The 23,400-nt window shown below is 39.9% G+C and overlaps 1 protein-coding gene across 4 annotated transcripts in view; it reads right to left on the reverse strand.

Annotated features, from left to right (window-relative positions):
- Positions 1-8,839: 8,839 nt before the first annotated feature.
- LOC134804075 (homeobox protein araucan-like) overlaps positions 8,840-23,400 on the reverse strand; it is a 116,419-nt gene continuing 101,858 nt past the window's right edge. For 3 of the 4 annotated variants that reach the window (XM_063776976.1, XM_063776977.1, XM_063776980.1), the window contains exons 4-7: positions 18,737-19,053; positions 12,907-13,486; positions 12,718-12,778; positions 8,840-10,800 (exon numbers count right to left, since the gene is read on the reverse strand). In XM_063776976.1, the coding sequence (XP_063633046.1) occupies positions 12,739-12,778; positions 12,907-13,486; positions 18,737-19,053 (937 nt within the window). In that variant the 3' untranslated portion in view covers positions 8,840-10,800; positions 12,718-12,738. The remainder of the gene's footprint in view (positions 10,801-12,717; positions 12,779-12,906; positions 13,487-18,736; positions 19,054-23,400) is intronic. The other variant, XM_063776978.1, reaches the window with a different exon arrangement.

Genomic DNA, 23,400 nt, shown 5'->3' on the forward strand with positions numbered 1-23,400 from the left:
GTTATTGTTAAGGGCGTAAGGGCGTATTCATTTATAATTTAGCGCTTTCACTGACTGGAATAGGACCTATAAAACAGACGATTGGTTCCCTACGTTATTAGACGTTATTTGTTGTCTATGCTTATTGCTGTTTTACGATCCGTGGACGTTTTATTGCGGTTTCAATTGGCGTAGTGACGGATTTGATTAAGGCGACTAGTGGTGGAATATTCATTATTGCGAGCATAAATCTCTCAACGCTGTATTCAAAGAAAAGCTAGCAGTAAATATCAAATGAAATTTTGTGACGTGGTCCGAACATCTCATACAATATTTAGAAAGACAGAGATGGTTTTAAGTTAATTATGGGGAGCATTGCGAATGGCGAAGGTTCTTAAACGAAACAACTAAAATAATGTTATCTGTATCAAACTTTTATGATAATTAAGTTGTTTTAAATAATAATAACTGCGCTAAAAAAATTCGAAACAGGCTGTTCTTAGCTTTAAACTCCCTAAAGGTCGTAAACTGCAATATAAGTAATATTATTTTTCAGAAAATATTGGAAATCCTACATTTCTCTTGTCTTCTTTACAAGTTTTATTTTTAGTATTTATTAGCGAAAAGTATCTTACTGTTGAATACCTTGCGGGTGGCGTGTTTTAAGTAGGTATGGCCAAGGCCGTTGAGGTTATCAGCGCCTTAACTTTACTATTGCGGTCGCTGCATTTTTGTTTGTCACTATATGAATAAGGTTTAGTGGCTGTACAAAAACGTAGTTATCAGCGAACGACGCGATATAATTAAACTGTGCAAATAGATTTCACTGCTTCAGCGGCACGCATGTAAAATAACTTCACAAATATTAACCTTAAAGTTGCATTTATTTACGTCTATATTATGTCGGTCGATGTCAAGTAAAATAACTGTGAAAAAACAGAAATAAATTACTTAGATCTTGTTACACATAACATATATATAAACTTACCATAAATAACTTTCATAGGCTAGTTATGTAGCTGTTTTCGTAGATGTATACTGTATACGATTGTACGTCTGGATTATGCACGTGGTTTCCCGACGACTAGTTTTAGTTTCAGACTGCGGCTCTCGTCTGCGGTTTTGTGGGGTTATCACAGGAACCCTATTGGAGAACTAAGATACGTTTTTCCCGGTCGCTCTTGAGTTAACAACTTTAATTATCTAAGCTAAAATTTAAAGGAAATTAAGAAAAATAACACGTTAGAGTTAGACCAAGATAAGTCTGCAACGATTTTGATAGCACACGCAGTGCAAGTGTTATTTATACATTATAATTTCATATATGTTTGACGTTTAAAATAACACTTGCACTGCATACTATTAAAATCGTTGCAGACTTTTTTTGGGCTAACTCTATACATTTAACATTGCATTTGTTCAAACTTCTTAAAAGTACCTGGGTCAAACAGATCACTGTGTTATGTCTTTCCTGTAGACATACACGAGAGTTAAGGGCTATAAAGGCTAATTTTCTTATTTAACCCTTATCCACGTGAAAAGGTCCTCCTTTTATTTAAAGAACTATGATAAAATCATTACTTACATGCCCACAAGCTGTTAACTATTGCCCACAGGAGAGAAAACTAGTGTCTTCGCGCGAACAGTACATTTTTCTCTCCTGTGGTCAATAGTTAACAGCTTGTGGGCATGTAAGCAATGATTTTATCATAGTTCTTCTAAATAAAAGGAGGACCTTTTCATGTGGATAAGGGTTAAATAAGAAAATTAGCCTTTATAGCCCTTAACTCTCGTGTATGTCTACAGGAAAGACATAACACAGTGATCTGTTTGACCCACCTACTAGATAACCTATACAGTTCGATAATCAGACAGAGTTTTTAGATACCTATCACATAAACATTGTACCTATGTTTGTTACACATATGATGGCTCCTCTACACGATGGGCCAACGCCGGCCACTCCAAGGGACGCAGCCATGCGGTAGAATGAGATAGCAATATCACTTGCTCCCTCTAACGCATAAATGAAATACCCGATTATTGGCAGTTTTGCTGTCTCATTTGAATGTCCTCCTGAGCTCTCTGTGCCTAAAGGATGACTCAGGTTAGTCCGGGCCGTGTCCGGGCCGGAGCTTCCGGCGCTTACTTTTCTATGACATGACAGGCGATCAGGTGATGCTTTCCATAGAAAACGATGCGCCGGAAGCTCCGGCCCGGACACGGCCCGGTCTAGCGTGAGTCATCCTTAAGGTTTTGTGACTCGGCCTGCCATCATGTTTCCCAGAATCGGGCTTTCTAGTAGTAGATTTGTAAAAAATTAAGAACGCTAAAGTATTATAGGTAATCAGTGTTTTAGCTCTCACACATTTCGTTTTCCTTTTTACCTATACTATAATTAGTTTCAGTTTGAATTTGGTAATGTTTCGTTATCATTGTAGGCAATTTCGCATCGGAGCCTAAAATATTGAAGCAGGTTGGTTTTAATTACAAGGATTTATTTATTTTTATGGACTTATTGCCTCCATTTACATCCAAATGCAATGATAAATGCAATGATCATGTTCGGTCGTGTTTGAGAGCGGCTGGCGCCAGTCATTCAGTCACTGTTAATAAATAAAAACCGGCCAAGTGCGAGTCGGACTCGCGCACGAAGGGTTTCGTATCATTACGCAAAAAACGACAAAAAAATCACGTTTCTTGTATGGGAGCCCCACTTAAATATTTAAAATCTGGGAGACCAAGCTTTGCTCGGAAAACATATAAAAACTCAAAAATCGCGTTTTCCCAGAGATAGATCGATTTATCGCCCCCGAAAACCCCCATATAGCAAATTTCATCGAAATCGTTAGAGCCGTTTCCTAGATCCCCGAAATATATATATAAATAAACAAGAATTTCTCGTTTAAAGGTATAAGATTTTGTTGTTATAGCTGCAACAGAAATGCATCATCTGTGAAAATTTCAACTGTCTAGCTATCACGGTTCTCTAGTTACAGCCTGGAGACAGACAGACAGACGGACAGACAGACAGCGGAGTCTTAGTAATAGGGTCCCCTTTTTACCCTTTGGGTACGGAACCCTATAAACGCCCATTCAATCCAGGTCAATCCCAACAAAAAGAAACAAGAACGGACATACGACTCGATTCGCATTAAATTTATTATTAAAACAATATTTAGTTAACGAAAACGCTCTTAATTAAGTTCGATTTTAATTACTATAATTACCTAAACCAAATGCCTATATCGAGTGGCACTCTTAAAGTTAAAAAAACGTTCTTTTATTACGTTTTAAGCATTGTTTAAGAGTTAAAAGAGGGGAGGACCCTCCCGGTCGACTTTTACCTTCTCATTATCGACTTTTTTTCCCCATTTTGTTTGTAAATTCTTAAAGATTCAGACGTTTACTGGTTAACTGATTCAGGGCTGGTTGAAAGGTTGCTCGCTATAAAACTGAGCTTTATAATACATATTTAATAGAATAAAGTGTTAACCGTTGTAGTCTGTTGAATAAAGCTGTATTAGCGGCCGGGGTAAATATTTCCACGCAATTGAGAAAAATAATCCGTGTAGGTTGTAGTATTTTTGGTACAGTTTTTATAACGCAAGCTTTAACCTAACGGTGTAACCATACAACTATATATTTTCCTGAACCTAAACAATGTCTACCTACTCCAATTTGTAATATACAAGGTGTAACAAAAATAGTGAGGATCCGTTTGAGGGCATATTCGGTATCGTGTTCTGATCTAGTAGGTACCTACCGTGACGCTTAAGTTTAACCTCCATCATACTCCAGATCCAGAATTAAAATTTCACATTTTGGTAAAGCTCATATACCATATAGCTCGACTAGGTATAAATCGTAGGTATTATATTTAAGAAAACTACCAGAGATGTTCATGAGTGATTCTCAAACTAGTGGCATCTTAACCTGTCATCGAGTTTTTGAATTGAATGTATGTTTATTTGCTCTTTTTCATATGAAACAAAAATGTATCTAGATAAACTAAAACAATGTTTATCGAGGCCAAGTCATTATTTTTATTTAAATTTAATACTTATATTTATAAAAAATAAAGAGTAGCACTTTTTACTGTAACCTGTCTTGTCCAGTTTTAGTTCTTTAGATTTTATAAGCACCAATTTATGTAAATAAAATATCATGCTATATAATAACATAAACAATACCTTTTAAAATGTACTTTGCATGTACATGCCTTATATATTTTTTTTATAACAATATTCACGCACGAAGTTTGTCCAAGGATATTTTCTCTGTTAACCTGTACCAACCTGTACATGCGCGGTATTGCATCTGACTCATACACAGAAAAAAATATTTAGATCATAACAATGGCAAAATATTAGGTAAGTATCAAGCTAACCACCGTAGGGTACCATTATGACCCAAGTGTCGTAGTTTCGTAGAGACAAGTGGTTAAAGGCAGAAATCTGGGGTTTTGTAACGGAATGTTATCTTTAACTTGTCTCTATTATTTTACGAATTTGGTATGGGGCCTAATGTAATAATATCATTTTAATATTGTATGAAGGTTTATTCATATATGCTAAAAGTGAGACATTCGTATTATTATCCGTTCAAGGGAAAAAATAAAAATGAATGTATTTTTTACTGTAACCTGCTTAACTTTAACCTATATTCAATATATAGGGTATTGTATGTCTTGAAAATAACTTCTTCATTTTCCGTTCCCTTTTGAAAATTTGGGGTACTTGAAGTGGTAAAACATATTTTTCATTATTAAAAGTAAAAAAAATACAAAAAATAATTTTTCATTAACTTTAACCTGTCGATGCCACTTTTTTGAGAATCACTCTCATAGCATTCAGCCATCTTTAAAAAAGATAACTATATCGACTGATATTGTTGCATCTCCTAAAATTGTTTTGTTTTATCATTAGCTACCTAATCCTGTGGTCTGCTTCTGTCATTGTGAGAATAGAAGAATGAGCTAGTGAATCCAAGCGGGAAAATGCAATTTATGAGCTTCATACAGGTACAGCATTGGATTTCTTTAACTCACTTCACTTTCATTTCACTCGTAACACAAAGTGATCGTCCACATACTTACGTGTTAGATCATCATCATCATCATCATCTCAGCCATAAGACGTCCACTGCTGAACATAGGCCTCCCCCTTGGACCTCCATTCGTACCGGTTGGAAGCGACCCGCATCCAGCGTCCTCCGGCGGCCTTAACAAGGTCGTCTGTCCATCTTGTGCGTGGACGTCCTACGCTGCGCTTGCTAGTCCGTGGTCTCCACTCGTGCACTTTTCGGCCCCATCGGCCATCTTCTCTGCGTGCAATGTGGCCTGCCCATTGCCACTTCAGCTTGCTAATCCGGTGGGCTATGTCGGTGACTATAGTACGTCTACGGATCTCCTCATTTCTGATTCGATCACGCAGAGAAACTCCGAGCATAGCCCTCTCCATAGCTCGTTGAGCGACTTTGAGTTTTGAGATGAGGCTGATAGTGAAAGACCACGTTTCGGAGCCGTAAGTCATCACTGGTAACACACATTGATTAAAGACTTTCGTCTTGAGGCACTGAGGTATGTCGGACGAAAAGACATTACGTAGTTTCCCGAAAGCTGCCCGACCGAGTTGGATTCGGCGGTTGACCTCTTTCTCAAAATTGGACCTACCTAATTGGACTACTTGTCCTAGGTAGATGTACGAGTCAACAACTTCGAGTACCGAATTCCTAACAGAGACTGGGATGGGCACAACATTGGCATTTGACATAAGTTTCGTCTTGTCCATGTTCATTTTCAAGCCCACCCGTTGTGAAACTCGGTTGAGGTCATCGAGCATCATGCTGAGTTCCTCCATCGACTTTGCCATGACTACGATATCGTCGGCAAACCGAAGGTGAGTGATGTATTCGCCGTTGATGCTGATGCCAAGTCCTTGCCATTCCAGGAGCTTGAAGGCGTCTTCCATTGCGGCAGTAAACAGTTTCGGAGAGATAACGTCTCCCTGCCTTACACCTCTTCGCAATGGAATGGCCTTCGTGCTTTGCTCCTGTACTCGGACCGACATGGTGGCGTTACTATACAAACACTTCAACACTTCGATGTACCGATAGTCAATATGGCATCGCTGAAGAGACTCAAGCACCGCCCATGTTTCCACCGAATCGAAGGCTTTCTCATAGTCCACAAACGCTAAGCATAATGGCAAGTTATACTCTTCGGTCTTCTGTATAACTTGCCGCAGCGTATGGATGTGGTCTATGGTACTATAGCCTTTTCGGAAACCGGCTTGTTCGGGAGGCTGGAAGTCATCAAGTCTGTGTTCGAGACGGTTCGTGATGACCCTTGAAAACAGCTTATAGACATGGCTCAGAAGCGTGATGGGTCTGTAGTTAGATACTTACTACATATTACTGTTTAGATACAATAATAAAGCACATATAAATACAGATTCCAAGATTGTTAAAATACCTTATCAAATAAAACTAATACTTACTGCAGGAGTTCCCTAGTATTCCTTTAGTACCTAGGTACCTACACGTTGCAGGGCAGAGGAAGCACTATTGGCTGTAAGTAACCTGCAGGGGTCACACATAGCATGTCAATACCTAGAGGAAATCCTTGTACAGTGGGTCAGCAACGCCCTGACCCTTTGTAGGTGTAAGCGTTCATAACAGGTAACGGTGACCGGCTGACAGGCTGTACGATTGTTTGCCACCATCAATTGCATTCCGTGTAGTTGAATAGTAAATCATCTTTTTTTTTGCGTTTTCTGACATTAAGGACCAAATTTGAGTCTAAATAGCAGAAAGTCACGTGTCTAACACATCGCTATTATCGCTACTTTTGTGATCGAAGTAAACCGGCGTTAAATTTTGACTGGGATGGGAGAAGTATTGATTGGATATATTTGATAGTATCATCGTGACATTGTTACTTGTCATTACAACCAGACGGCATGTATACATCTTTTTTGGGTCAAAATAGCTAGTCAAGTCACTAGTTATGAGCCTGCTAGTCAAATTTAAATGCCCATTTAGGTATTCGTCTTGTTAATCTATCTTGGTAATTCGGTGATGTCATGCGAGGTACTTACCTAGTATCTCACTGCTATGTAATAATAACCTTATTCTGTCTTTATAACCCGAGCTCCCAAGTTCACCGTGAAAGAAAGTATTTGTGAAGTTTTAAACTAAGACATAATTTGATTACGTACCTATATTAATCATGAAATATTTACAAGTTGTTCCAAAAATACGTTGACAAGTAAAAGTTGCGAATATTTCTTACTTACACGTCTTTTATAATAGGTAATAAACATTGAAATTATTATGAAGAAAGAGGAATTGTCTTCAAAGTATTCTCCTTTACCTACGGACGCGCGATTGATCCTTAGTATATGTGTAAAGGTCAGTTTCAGATCATTCGTACTCACTTGATGCCATTTGGTTTTAATTTTAATTGCACGGTTACTTATACATATATTGTACTCCTCAAATTGTTATGTATCTGTTCAAATGCCTAACTTGATTTTTGATCCTTATGGTCGTTGTTGTCCTCAGCCCTCGGAGTGCAGGGGGCACTCACAAGCTAACACTCTTTCCTATTCCGAGCAGAACCTTTGGCCTCGTCCCAGGGATAGGAACAATTTCTCCAATATTAATACCACTTTATGTACACGAACTGTCATATCGTGTACCTAAATTTGCACTCTAATAAAATGAGTCTAATGTGATAATATAAGGATTTCATGGTTCAAAATGGGCCTCAGCTGAGCCATGGATTTATCTCGACTAACATTTATTTGACTAATGAAAATAATTAATAAATATAACTACTCATTTATTCATTCAGTCTGTCACTCTATACAGGCGAAATTCATTGGACTGTTGGATGCTGTAGCTTCATTAGAAATGCGATAATACAATTTTTTTAACTAGGTTTGGTTTAATTAAAAATAATTTTGTAAGTAAATGACATATTTTGTTACAAAAACGTACGCTTTTGGTCTACTGGTGCATACAGACTCATCGAGGCATGTCTATTAAGCTCAAAATGTATGAAATTACGCTACACGAGTAGAAAGCAATTTCAACCTAAGGCTAAAATACCTACCGACGCAGTTTCTGAAAAAAAAACTTTAAATTCTTGCGAGCGAGCCCAAACTCGATAGAGTTCTTTTTATTTTACGGAGTTAGAATCAAACGAGTGTGATAGATAAGTTGATATTGTCACTTAACTTAGAAGGTTACGAAGATATTATACTAACTTTGTAGCTCTATAGGATAGCGGTAACTGATTTAAATCTTGCTATTTAACAAACATATTCTTGCAGTCTAATTTTGAAATTATTATAAGTTATTCAAAAAATGTATGTACTTATAACACTTTAAACTCTCGCGTTTTGTACACATATTTAATTACACAAACGGGTCTAAAACGGGGGTTAAAGGTAAAAACAATGAAATTATATCGCGGTAGACCCGTTTGTGTAATTAAATAAATGTATGTACTTAATATAATCAGTTCCGCTTGAGGAGTAGAACCTACCCGAGCAGTTAAATCCCCAAGCCTAAAGACTCCCTGCAATCCATGGTAAAATGTTCACTGTTCTCGAAAGGTTAGGACAGTGAAGCAAAATTATTGGGGTGTCTGCTCGTTTGTAGTCCTGCCGAATTGTGTGAAGCCATCAGTGGCGGCGACAATCATATTTTAAGTAAATCGGAGGTAATCTTTTCATTTCTTCATAAGCCATGGAAAATCGCCCATCAGTCAATCGGGTTCTATGAACGTCCACGCCACTCGTTTACACATTACAAGCTATTGCGAATCGAGCGAAAAAAAAAATTTTTCACATTTGAAATAAAGATTTAATTACAATCATTACATAATGTTACTCATAATAATAATTAATAGGTATATAATATTCTATAAATAACTATATAGAACATTTAATATTAAGCGAATGTATTCGATTTGGTCACGTTGAAATTTGTTTACTATCTGCGTTGTTCCGTTTAGACGTAAGCCTTCGAAATAACTTGAAATAATGTCAGTGACCCTTCAACGTCCGTGCTACAAAATCAAATACGTCCATTTTGTCCCCTTTACATTAAGAAGTAGCTCGATGCATAAAACACTAAACTAAACGAATAATATGACTTTTAGAAAACAATAAGAGTCAAGGGTCTTGAGGAATGTGCACTTTATACATCGAGTTAATTCGTCGTTTGCGTCGATTCACTCGGGACATGGAAAACGCTTGCAGATTGGTATATTGCATGCTGTTGTAAATTCACTAATTTCATATCTGATGTAAGTCATGTCCGGCTTAGATTTTACTTTAAAACATTTATAAGCATTAATACCTTTTGCTCTGATTTGATTTCTTAATTGACTAAATCGAAATTGAAGGTTGCAAAAGGTGAGGCGCCTTTCCCAATATACATGGGGCACGTTTTCTAACAGCTTGTAACTTGTATAGTAATCGGATGCTTGTACATAATAAAATAAGGAAAAAAGTTTGAGAAAGTCTTGCGCTTGTATTAGGTATTATATAACTGCTGATGTTTCAGGCTTTCATGAAACGGGCCCTGCTCGTGAAATAGGTGCAATAGCTTGCTATTGGAACAGCATGACTCAATAAAAATGCTTAGTATTCGTCATTTGTGATTTCAACATACGAACACGTATATTAGTAAAATTGATTATCATTTTACAGTGACATTAATTAAAAGTGCGCGTCACGCCTGCGACGCGCGACCCGTAAGTGGATGTGACTATCACACAATCGATTGGTCATCAGATAACTCATTCATTAATCTCAACTCATTTTAACTTTAAAACGGACGATTACAATTTGAATACAACACACATTACGTTGACCGAAGATCCCTAGTGACCGCAAACAATATGTAAAAATAAACCGTTATTCTGAATATATTTACAAGGTATACTAATAATACTTTTAAACAATATTTATAAAGATCATTCCGAGTGTCATCAACAACGTCGAAAGTGGCGAAAACATACTAATTACTTTGTACACTTTTTGAGAAACTAAAAATAGAAAATCTACAAAACATTTTATATACAAGGGCAACAACAATAACCGAACCGATGGTTGTTTATCGATTATTCATATAGTTCTTTTTAACAAAAATAAACAATAGTTTACGATTTAAGGTACGAAACCAAACTATGCTTCCCTTACTGCCTACGTACTGAGCGTACTCTATCTTATGAACTAGTAAAAGTACTGTCTGGCACCTGAACTAATCAATAACTTATTGCTTTGAAATTACATTTAGACAAATGAAAGTTGGAAGAACTTAGTAAAACAACAGTACCAGCGCCGGCCACACCCAAGCCACAAGTTACACGCCGAGCCGCGGCGCCGAGCCTTGCAAATATACAAATAATTTACTTATATTTCCGTAATACTCTTATATCTATAAAAATACTGAGCAATATTGATTTCGTACAGTGATTCGTTTTAAGTACAAAGTAGGACGAAAGTCGACAAACTTCGATCTGAACTCAAGTACAGATAACAAAATTACAATATCATAAGATACCTACAATTCTGTGCATTTAGGGATTCGAAGTACACCATTCAATGTAATTACATGTCAATGCACCAAACAAATAGATTACAAATTACAATGGGTCGACGACCATCATTCGTATTTGAGCCTAAGGAAGGGCTAGTGCTTTTCATAGTGTCCTAATCGGCATGACGTGACGTCACGGACTGAAACACTGAACACTGCCCAGAGTCCGAGACGCGGCGCAGCGACCCGCTTCACTTGCTTTACCTGAAACAATAACAGGAAACACAAATTAATAAGCACATCCCGGCCACGCCAACATATTCATCCATACAAAAAACGTAGCTTTAAAAGAATAGCGGTATTTAAATTAACAAAAAAAAAAAGGTTCCGATAGCCGTTTTGATTCTATCGCGGTGTCGTCCGAGCCGGCCCGCCGCTGCGTTCACACATATCAACCAAAAAAGAAAAAAATCTAAAGCAATCGAGATGAGGTGACGAAACGTTCAGTCTCATTATCTGAGAATTTATTAACGAATCGCCCGGACCGGAAAACCGAAATGTGAAAGAAATAAAAATTCGACCTCGGCTGCGGTCATCTAAGGTTTGTACGGCGTCAATGAAAAAAGAAGTCAAACGGGTTGTCCGCGACCTGGGCCTGAATGAAGCGGAGAGGACCCGAGTGAGGTTTAAAAGATAAGGGGAAAGATTGGAGGTTAAAAAAAAGTAAAGCGGCTTTAATGCGAAGGTAGTGTTGTGAATGAAGAGGATCCATTGAGATTCCGCGCCCACGCGCGCTATCGGCGAGCGCGGCGCGGGCGTGCGGTCGGTGCACGGCAGCGCCGCTGACGCCGCCATAAACAATACTTATTGTACCTATTACATTAACGTTTTTTGTCTTAGACGGAACAATTCCAACGCTGTTTTATTTAAATTAGGTGTAGTGAATGGAATTAGAGCTGGGTGTGTCGTGGATTAAATCCGTATGGATGATTTACTTCCTACTAACTGATGAATAATGCATGCCGAAACTGACATTATACATATTATGTTTGTTTAAGCGTCAGTGTCCATTAACATGGCTGTGCTGTGAGTCTCATCTTTTAGAATTCTGTATGATTGAGGCCAAGAAACATGAAATATTGTTTTATCTTTTAATTTACTTTATCGAATTAAGTATAAAATCTTGACTCGGTAGCCCATTCAGAAGAACAAATAATAACCTTAAACTAAAAGGTAGGTATGTTATTTAAGTCCAAAGCAAAAACTGTCGATTTTGCGTTCTTTTTGGGGCTACTTTAAAGGAATGCCGCGATAAGGAGTTATTTTCGCGTCATGGAATTCGCGGGCACAAAAAGGCGTGAAAACCAAAATAATACAAAAGGTTCTAGAAGTGAATTTGTGAGCGTTTGGCTAAAACAAAATTCCTCGCGATGCCGTCCTGTGCGGCGGTGGACGCGACGGGATTTATTGTAATGAGCGCGGATACCGCAGACTCTTCTTAGAAAACCTTTGACGTCTCTTAGAAAAATGCGTCCCTACTCCGAAACTAGACACAATTCAACTTCACACGCTCGCACTTTAACTGCGAATCATATAGGTATTGAATCTGTTTATTTACATTTTTTGTCATCATTGTTCGTGATGTATATTTACAAAATTTTATCGGAGAAGATTAATATTTACCCAAATAAAGTTCCATTCCAAATGTTTGGTCTCGCAAGAATGTGGAGCAAAATATAGTACAAAACATTTTCCTCGTCATTAATCAAGGCTTATAGTGTCGTATCAAGTATTTTAATTCTGTGAACGGCTTTGATTAAAATCTCGCGAAAAATTAATCTAATCAGTCACGTTATGAGTTCAAATGGCAGCTAATTTGGGCAGGTCAGCGTGCGTAGGAGGTACACAGTGCGTCTCGGTGACACTGACAAATGACGCAAGATTGCAATCTCGCCGCCCTCGTGCCGTGTCGCCCTTCCGCCTCGAGTCGACTCCATTGTTTTCAATTACCGACATGACACCCCGGCGCGAGTCTCCGCTACTAAAACCACAACTCTGTTTATGGCTTTCGCGATATCTCCGCCGCGATCATCCATTTACGAGGGCGTACCTCATCTACATCTACCCGGCGCTCGCGACGCCGCCGCCGCGCTCATCAATTTGAATCAATCAGACACTCACCGCCAGTGGAGCGGTCCGCTTTCAGACGGCCGGCACGAAACCGTTGGGGTGTTGTAGTGAACTGGAATAGGAAACATTCACTCTTTTCACGTGGTGTAGTTAACATCTCATGGGAGTTAATTCACCTACTATTTGTATACCGAGTGTTTAACGTGTGGGTGAGTGAGTTGTACAAGTAAAAAAAATCACCTTTTATAAAAGGGCTTGAACGCGGCCGAGCCTTCATTGTGATGGGGCTGGTTGGGCTGATGGTTTGCAGGGTGGTGGTTGTTGTGGTAGGGGTCGCGCTGCGGTGATTGTTGGTGGCGCGGGAAGCAGTAGGGCGCACCGCCGCCGCTGCCAAGTGGGTTGGCCACGCTGGGCACTTTCATGTTGGGCGGCGTCTGCGGCGGCGTGTCAGTCTGCACATCGGGAAAGGCGGCGGGGTGCACACAGGGGTGCTGCGCGCCATACTGGCCCGGGAAGCCACCGTACCGGCCGTATGAACCAGTGGCGGGGCTGGCAGCTGCCGTGGCAGGCAGTGCGAACCCGTTGGAGCCACTGTCTGCGCCGCGCTCAGGCCCCGCGCCGTACGCATGCTGTGGCCATGGCTGCGCCGCTGGCGGCGGCGTCTTGCACGCCGCTGTGTCTGCCAATGACCATATCTTGGGCTTCGACGCCGGTATTGGCACGCCGCAGTCGGATCCCCTTTTCGCCTCCTCTTTGATACCGTATCCCAGCAGCTGGTGGTGCATCCCCTGCAGCAGCTCGTCGCCTTTCCTCTCCTCATCTGTAAAAAAGGACAACAACGATCACGTTTCACGTTGGACTCGAACGAACGCATTATTGCAATCAGGTTAGTCGCAATAGCCCATGCCGTCACTAATGCTACAACGATAAAAGGAGCTTAAAGTGTTTATATTCCGTATAAAATCGATGTGATGCGGATTGGAGCGGCGACGTGACCGTTACACCCGGGACGTAAGTTTTAGCTCGTAAGAACCTGCCCTCCCTTCAGAAAAGTCGTGTGAAAATACGTTTGGCGTGCAGTGACCCATTCGTTAAGTGGTTATCCGATTAGCGAAGTGAAAATACCACTTTGGGGCGCGAGCGAGGGCCGCAGGGCGCGCCGCCCGTCGCTCCGTATTTAAGAAGAGCATTTATTTCGCATTTCCCTTGGGCCCCGCGGCTCTCTTACAGTTCGCAGGGACAATTAATGGTCAACGTCGTTCCTTTCTTTCTTTGATTTTTAACAGCGACCCATGTTTACTTTTATAAAGCAAAGTCTGAAGACGCTTGCTCGTTTTTTTTATGAATGTATTTTTACAGTCGCGTTTTCCTGCGGGCGGCCTTATTAAAATTTGATTATTTAATTTCTTATGTTTCGAGGAGATATTCTAGTTATTGCACAATTACACGTAAATGTTTATTCAACAAAATTTTATAAGGTTTTGGGTATTATCATAATACCATTTCCCGATGTAAAGCGGGTTTCGGGCGGCAAGCCTAATGAAATTCAGAGGCGACGCGGAGGGCGCGACCGCTCGACTCCATTCTCTTTATTCCATTTAATGCTGACTGCTCCTAGCTTTTAAGAGGGGTTATCCGCGTGCCCCTCACTACGGATAAATAGGGACGCCACTGATACTTCGCGCGAAGATATTTATCCGGCAAATTGTTTAAATTTTCATTGTATTAATCTAATAAAAGCCCACAACGACCGGAGATAAGCGAAAATTGGGCGATTTTCAACGTGTTTTATTTTAGCAATATGTTGAACGTTATTTAAGAAGATGCTAGTTAACAAATTCAAAGGGTCGTTTAATGAAAACGATCTGTTACCTAATTTATTTAAATTTTCTATTAAATGACAGATTTATAGATTTATTATTATTAACTAGCCAGTTATCAAAAGAAAAAGAACTAGGCCTTGATTCATGGCATATTCTATGAAATCGAGCATGCTTGTACATAACGACTTACTTCAAATGTCGGTACCAAAATTTCGCCCCGTATAGATACCTAAATCCCGCGCTGGAAGTAAACTGCAGTAGGTTAGGTAAACCGATACGCGGACCTTATCAATTAGCTAGAGCGACGCGGTTCAGGTTATCCGTCATAAATATTTATCGAACACTATGCGTTCAACGCTGTCCCCAGATATGCAAAATAGATGTATCTAAGTGCACGCAGCGGGAGGCGAGGAAACGCTGCTCGCCGAGTGGTGTTTCCCTTTAGTCAGTGCACGGAGTGAGACATTATAAAAACGCGTCTGAGGGGCTCGGCCCTCCACCCTCGCTGCACTTTGCAACTGAGGTCAGTGCAATTTATTACATCTCGCAGCCCACTTGTTTGTATTACTTCTGTAGCTTTCCATTAACGCCACGGATTAATATTTTGTTTGCGATGCGTGTGCTTACGACAAAAATTAACATTTATTGGTGGGGTCCGAAGGCTTTATTCATGAGTGGCTTAGCGCGGGATAGTTCTGGATGTTTGTTTACCGACGACTGAGGGTTGGCGTGTGAAAGCTTCTATATTGGCTTTGTTTGCCGTGACTTAAAATGATATATTACACGTCGCGAACATTGACATTTTAGTAGAACGAGTATGCATGTTGAGTGAGAAGCGTTATGGTTTATTTGCTCGGTGGTCGTGCCCGGGGATTTGGCTAAGCGGTATAAAAGTTTCTTGTTTTTGTAATATCCTGTAGGGTTTCCGTTGTTTACTCGCAGATTTACTTGTATCGCGTATTGTTTGCATATTATTCTGTGTGTGTAGGTATTAAGAATCACATCTACGCGTGAAAAGATTTAAGTAGGTAGGTACTTAGGTATACAGTGTATGGATATAACTAATCGTAAGAACAGCAGAAAAAGATTTTTTTTATTTAATTAAAAATATACAGAAATCGGGTCACTTTGTATAGAAATCTTGAGTGTAATTAAAAAGTATCTAAATGTTGCAAGTATACGTACACTACCTAAATGTAGCAACTGTATCTGATATCCCACGTAGGCAGAGTAAAGGCAATCATACGCTCGTTGCGCCGGGGGTGCCAGTAATGGCATGTCTGCACTGATACTAACGCAGTTACTTAAAACGCATTAGCCGAGGGTTGTTGGCTGATTCCATCACGAAGGGTTAGCTAACGACTTTTAACTAATATTTCTAAATGCATTATGAATATATCGATAATTTTTAGACTATTTACTGATTTAGTTTTTTTTTACGCGTGTCTACATACCTATCTTGTTTCTTCTAGGAGAATATTTCGACTTCAGTAATTTTTTTGTGTATGTACTTACTTTGTCTTGTCTTTATACATGTATTTGTATATTTCTTTGACAAACTCTTTTCTCGACTTTTGCATCATCAATAACTTTCTTTAAACGAACGAACTAAGTATATGTAGGTAAGACATATACTTACCAATTTAAGTTCGTTAATAGTGACATTAATTTTCCTTTTAACGGCGTATTATTCAAGTGAGGCACTCGGTGGCACTCGGCACTTCGCCGCACTCGGGCACTCCGCGGCACTCCGGCCCCCGCCGGCGCGTGTCGTAATCCCGCACAATGCATCGGTGCCATTGCAATTTACAGGGGACACAAATGCTCAACTGTTTAGAATTGCGCTTTTGTTATTAAGCGAATATATATGTGTACTTGTAAATTCGGTTTGTTTCTGGCTTGATTCAAAGTTTGACAATATTAGACACTGCTGTTTCATTTAGAGTTAATACCTACAATCTAGGTCAGTTTAAGAACAGTAGGTACCTGCTTGTGGAAATGCGGGTATTAGGTATGTGAACTAAAAACTAAAGGAAGCTTTAGTGTTTGTTTTGGAACCGCTATGGCCCCATGTTGCTTTTCTACTAGAGCTGAGCATTCTGAGCTAAGCTACGATTTCATACAAATCGGCGAAGCTAAATGAGGAGCGTCTTTTCAAAAGGACTTATTTTTGTATGGTGTCCATAGACAAATAAGCCCTTTTCAAAAGACGCTCCTCAAATGCACTCGTATATAAAAGCATAGGGAAATAAATAACCTTAGAGTGCTCACTCTATGCCTACCCTTACTTATTAACAAAAAAAACCGGGCAAGTGCGAGTCGGACTCGCGCACGAAGGGTTCCGTACCATAATGCAAAAAAAAAAACAAAAAAAAAGCAAAAAACAAAACGGTCACCCATCCAAATACTGACCACTACCGACGTTGCTTAACTTTGGTCAAAAATCACGTTTGTTGTATGGGAGCCCCATTTAAATCTTTATTTTATTCTGTTTTTAGTATTTGTTGTTATAGCGGCAACAGAAATACATCATCTGTGAAAATTTCAACTGTCTAGCTATCACGGTTCGTGAGATACAGCCTGGTGACAGACGGACGGACGGACGGACGGACGGACGGACGGACGGACGGACGGACAGCGAAGTCTTAGTAATAGGGTCCCGTTTTACCCTTTGGGTACGGAACCCTAAAAATTAAGTAATGTAAGAAAATATCGTGCCCATAAAGTTCACATTCTGTACCTCTATTTATTTAACATTTATTTACTTACCTATCCACTATGAAGTTTCTTACTTTCAATATAAGTATATACGTGTATTAATAGCAAATTTTCTATGCAGGTTACCTTTTGCTGTGTAATACCTAAAATGAATTCCTAATAAATTTTCTTCTTAAAACCTAAATTGTCGGTCTATTTTAACAACGTATTTTAGTTGTTTCGAGAGTTCGTCATGTTTGTTGTTGTTATAAACTCAGCCCAATCCAATCTTCAGTGGACCGTTTCACCCCAGTTACACTCGACTTTCTAAACCCGGAGTTGATCCCTATAAAGTGGCAAAACTCATAACTTTTCTCTGTCAACAGCATCCATTTTCTACCGCGTGTCCTTTTATTAACTCCACGCGGATGCAGCGTTCTAAGCCGGTGGTTAGAAGGGCCTATGTGTATTTGGAACACTTATAGTTATACGTCATTTTATGGTTATGGGATGGCATTAAAACCACGAATCGTGCGCTTCTGTCCACAATAGGCGCGTTCATTAGGCGACATACGCCGCGCGTTACCCGTGACACCCCTCCATTACCGCCGCTATGAAAACACTCTCCCGAAACCATCTTTATTGTTACAATGCCCACTTACTTATGTTGTCGACAGCCGAGACTAAAGAGCGGTAGCGTGGGACTTTTGCAGCGCTGCTAATGACGACGTATAAACACAAGCACAAACGAAAACGTGGAAAAAGCGACGACAATCCCGTCGAGCCGTATTCAATTGGGACACATTATAAATCCCCGAAACCGTACTTACTTACCTACGTTCCAGCGGAATATCCTCATAAAAGAAACGATCCACGAAGTCGACAAATCCTTTGGCAAGAGCACGAAGTAGGGCAGATCGTTGTACAAGCCGAGCGCGACCTCCGAACGTCGCCCCGTGTTCCGACGAACGGAAGAAACGTTATATGAAATTTGGACCTTGGCGCCGCCCACTTTACTACGAATAGGAAATCCGGGACCGAGGAGCGGTTACGCACAGTTACACGCCTGGGACCCCCGCCGCCCCGCCGCCGCCGCCTCCTCCACCGCTCGCCTCCTTCCGGGTCCCGCTCACCCTCCGGCCCTCAGCGTTAAGCCAATTCACTGGACGATTTATACACCGACGAAATTAAAGCAATTTTAAACGGTTAACAACACCGGTGCAATTTGAACATGAAATAGCACGCACTACCCACACCGGCACAAAATTAGCGTAGTGCAATAATTCATTATAATTCGCAGCGGCAGTTCGACAAAACAATTGTAACGGACATGAAGCATTTCGCATCGCAGTCATTGAAACAGTCATATTATACAAACACGCACGATATATTGGGTACTTAATTTAGTATAATAAATATAAATCAACATCCGGCAGTGACTTCATTGTTTAAGGCCACCCAAATTTGTTTGGAAAGCACAGGTTTGATAGATTTATTGGGCGGTCGGCTGAAGTCTACTCTCGGATGCGCCACGATCCACGTGAGCGTACCTTTATGGGGTTTGATTTTGTCGTCCTGTTCATCTTTGTCCTTTTCGTCGTCGGAAAGCATGGTGTCGTCATCGTCGTCGGTTTTATTCTTGGGCTCCCACGTCATCTTGTTCTCCTTCTTGAGGCGGCGGCGCGCGTTGGCGAACCACGTTGAGACCTGCGTGAGCGTCATCTTGGTGATGATGGCGAGCATGATCTTCTCGCCCTTCGTCGGGTACGGGTTCTTCTTGTGCTCGTTCAGCCACGCCTTGAGCGTGGCGGTAGACTCTCGCGTGGCGTTTTTCCGTCTCGCCGCTAAATCGTACCCCGCTCCATATCTGTCGACAAACACAAATTTATCTACATACCTAACGGGAAAACATAGACTTCTTACGCTTCCGGCCTTAGAACTAATACGAGTAAAACTTAACACGTGCTTAAGGGTTATTGAGCCAAGTTATCCTAAGAAAAAGTATGTAAATATCACGTTAACCGTCTACGTCTTATAAAAAATAAACCTTGAGCGTGCGTGCGTGAGCATTAAAAGTAAGACAATAAAAGAAAATTCAGACAAATTAATAAAACGGAGATGATAATAGTCTATCTGTCAGTATAAAACAACATCTAACGTCAAGTTAATGATGGGTTAGGTACATAAATTCTAAACATTATTACGAAGAGCTTCTAAAATAATAACATTATATAAACTGTAGTTACGGTGGATGAGCCGGCTCGTTCGAACGAACAATAAAGTGGCTTTTAAATTCGTAACAGATAGGCGTTTTATTTGAGGCAATAGATTTCTCGTAACGGCAGCAAAAATAAAGCTATCGCGGCACGAAGCGCTCGATATACTTTTTAGGGCCTACGGTCCCATTTGCATCCACATTCTAAGCGTATTTGTGGCGGCGTTTCCCCCTGGCGACTGTTACTCGTACCTGACTTCGATTTTCTGTGCCGACATGACAAAGGCGCGGTCTAAGGGGGCCCAATAAATAGGTTCGCGCGTGAAAATAGTTAAAAAATGAACCGAGATCCTGGGAGAGGTGCAGGCAAAATTGAACACTGGAGGTGCAGTTTAAAGTTGAAAGTTAAACGCGCGGTGAGTTTTCGACTCAGCGAGCGGAGCATGACGTGATGTGATTTGCAAAAGTGATGGCATTTTGTTCTACTGTAAGATACTCTATTTTACTCGTATACTGGTCGGGCTTGTTTATAGAATGATAATAAAACTGAGAAAACGGTATCTATCTACCCAAGTTTGTAAGTAGGTATTTTTATTATAGTACTGAAATAAAGTTTACCCTTTCCGCCCTAATTTACATTTTAACAAAAATAAGTAGTACCTACTCTACATTTATGTGTAGACTAGGTACAATTTTTGTTATTGAAAAATCGGTTGTATTTTAACAAGAACGCATGATGATGGGTTAGTATTGTATTGGAACATTTCCGTGTATTATTATTTATGAGTACCTACAAATGAAATATTAACCCGTATTAAAAATTTAATGCAAGTAGGAAGTTAAACCCTCAAGGAATAATAATTAATTTTAATAATTTATTTAGTAATTAGTTTATAATTCAACATATTCTCAAGGAAGTATAAAAGATTAGGATTAAACGGGTACAGGGTTTGTGGAAAGTTGTTAAAAAGTTTTCCGTTCGCGCCAATATCTGCGCGTCAGAGGGCGGTCCGTTGCAGCGGTGCAACTGCAGGGCGTGCAGCGCAGGCGTGGGCGTGGGCATCGATCGCGACGCCATCTTGCCGAGCGAAGGCAAACGAGTGAGCCACCAGAACATATTTAAAAACCATTTTAAACGGTTTAATACGCGTGTCAAAGGCGCATCACATGCAAAGCCTCTGAAACCGAACCGCATTAGTTTGAACACGAATAAGCTCTTGAGAAACGGCGGTTTCCGACGACAGGGCGCCGGATCGCTCAGCGCTCCAGCGGGCCGCTACCTATATGTGAACAACGCGTTCAACCATCATATTTTTAAACTACATATTATGTACTTTTAAAATAAAGACAGTGAAATTAAAAGGATGTAGATATTTAAAATTCATTATAATTATGTGATATAATTCGTTTATAATAATTCTATTTCTTGAATAACTTTCGCAGTAACTAGATACCTACTTTGGGTATCATTTAAATTCTAGGTATGCATTCCATATTGAGTATTTCTTTCAATATTTTTTATTTTTATTTTTTGCTGCAAGTGTTTCTGAAGCAGTTAATTTATACCATTTTCATTAACCATTTAACTATATTTCACCATGGCATGTACTTGTACGTACATTTGTGTAGGAGAAATAGCGCTGAAGCGGTTGCGAGATTGGCCCGTAAGCTTTCTAATTAATTTAGGTAGTCCACTTACTACGCCCGCCCTCCGCGACACATGCAGACTCGCGACAACAACGTCACAAGTAATTACCGCCGCTGCACACTTACGCCGTTCCCCGGGACGCATGCACTCTCCGAATATGTTAATACTTTCATGACCGGAAATACTTTGTAGAAACGTTAATTTGGAGACGAAAACATAAAACCGACGGCGCGCTTTGAGTTATGCGTTATATTCGGCCACCGACTAATGCCAGGATTAATACGCTCTGACGTTTCCTGCTCGATCGCTTCAAATCTACTCAAACAAACTTAAGTAACGCGCCCAAATGCGTTACCCGCCATTTAAAAATAGGCGCCCCGTGACTACTCATTTTAAAACGCAAATGTATCATTGTGGAGCATTATGGGAACTTTTATTAGGTACGTTTACACAATAAGTCAACTGAGGCTGCATATTTATGTGACACGACACTCGTTTCTAAAATGTCGACGTTTGTTTCTCATTTTTACTGCGAAAGTTCCCAGATAAAACAGTCGTTGTAGAGGAACATTAACGAAATTTATTTGTAGCTATAGAGTTAGTATAATTCAGTTAAACTGCTTAATAACAAGGAGGCTATCAATACGCAATAAACCGAGCCCCGCCGCCGAACAAGTCGAGTGAACGGTTGAGCGCGGCTGGGCGGGCGGCGTGCGGCGTACAACCAAAACATCACTACGTATTCCCGACTATTCAATTCGCGGTATCGGGGTTTTTACGATCTGCCCACTTGGGGGAATTGTGGCCTCTACGTGCCCACCCCCGTAAAGCGCACCGCTATGTACGTCCGCGTAAATAAGTAATACACCCCCTCATCCCTACGGGAGGTTCGGGACGAATTAGAATTAGGATTCGTAACACGAGTGCGCGTCGAGTAGACGCTTTAGAAACGAGATTGTTGCGTTTATTTTCTTGTTGTATCGCTTTCCGTACGTATCTTTTGTGGAACCTATGGTTTTATAGGTACTACCTACATAGGACGCGTCGCGTGTGTTTGCAGCGGCCTTTTTGTTTTACATCGAGCATTTTGGCACTGGAATTCTAAACGGGATCTTACCTTCTATAACTTATTTATTCATTTGTAGCTAATACAGTAAACAATGCTATTTACAGCCATGTAATTGATGCATATGGACGCAGTTTTTTTATGAATACCTTTGTCCAGGTGAGAAGACACATTCCATTCCATTACGATGATACGATAACTCGATCGAAAATGACAGGTGGGTATACATTTTTTATACAATTTATTCTTTATAAATATATCTAGAGCCATATTATTAGTAAAGTGCCAACACTTGGAGTTGGATAGAAAATATTTCAATTTATTTACTTACGCAACAGGGTTACGTTATTGTTTATCTTGTGAGTCGCTCTTTTTTATTGAGTTCGTACAAAATCCATTCTTACTAATTTTCACACGTGCGACAGTGCCTAAGACCTTGTCATAAAACCGCCGGCAGGCAGAAGATACTGTCATGCTGCCATTCGGATCACTAGGCTAACGGCCAAGCTGTAGTTATACAGATTGGTCTCAGACGGCATGGCAGGTCAAATTGCTAGGATAACTATTACTGGGCGGACGCGGCCGGCTTGAGGGTTAATTTACGATAACTATTATAGAAAAGGATAAAATCATATTGAATATAATTTGCCTGCACCATACGATACCTACGGCCATAAGAGTATGACTGTTTCATACGATTTTGTTAAATTTTACTATCACTGTTTTTTTATTTATTTGTTTAGGAATTTTCTAGATAATTCTTTTACCTGAAAATAAAAACTGTAATACTAATTAAAACTTATTTGACAGTGTGGAACGGAAATGTTTATTTCTCACCTATTTGATTTATTGAATAGGTATGCTTTGATTTTTTGATGTAAGCTATGTTTTGAGGTTTTTCGTTATCACCTTTAAAATTCAGTATACTTTTTTGTATGTAACTAGGGAATGCAAATCGGTTATAACCGTAACCGAAATATTCGGTTATAACCGAATTCGGTTATAACCGAAATATTCGGTTATATTCGGTTATAACCGAATATTTTGACAAAATTTCATAACCGAACATTGGAAACTCGAATAACCGGTTACGGTTATTTTCGGTTATTTATTTATGACTTAAATTGTATGTTTTTATCATCTAATGACTACAAAATCCTGCCATTTTTGGCTGGGACGCCTGTGACTATGATTATTGTCATTCGTGGACTTTAAAAACAAAAATATACCAAATTTACTTCCCTTATTTATGAAATATTTTAATTGAATATTGTATCACGTCCAA

Source organism: Cydia splendana, chromosome Z (genome assembly GCF_910591565.1).
Source record: "Cydia splendana chromosome Z, ilCydSple1.2, whole genome shotgun sequence".
In the NCBI taxonomy this organism is placed as follows: Eukaryota; Metazoa; Arthropoda; class Insecta; order Lepidoptera; family Tortricidae; genus Cydia; species Cydia splendana.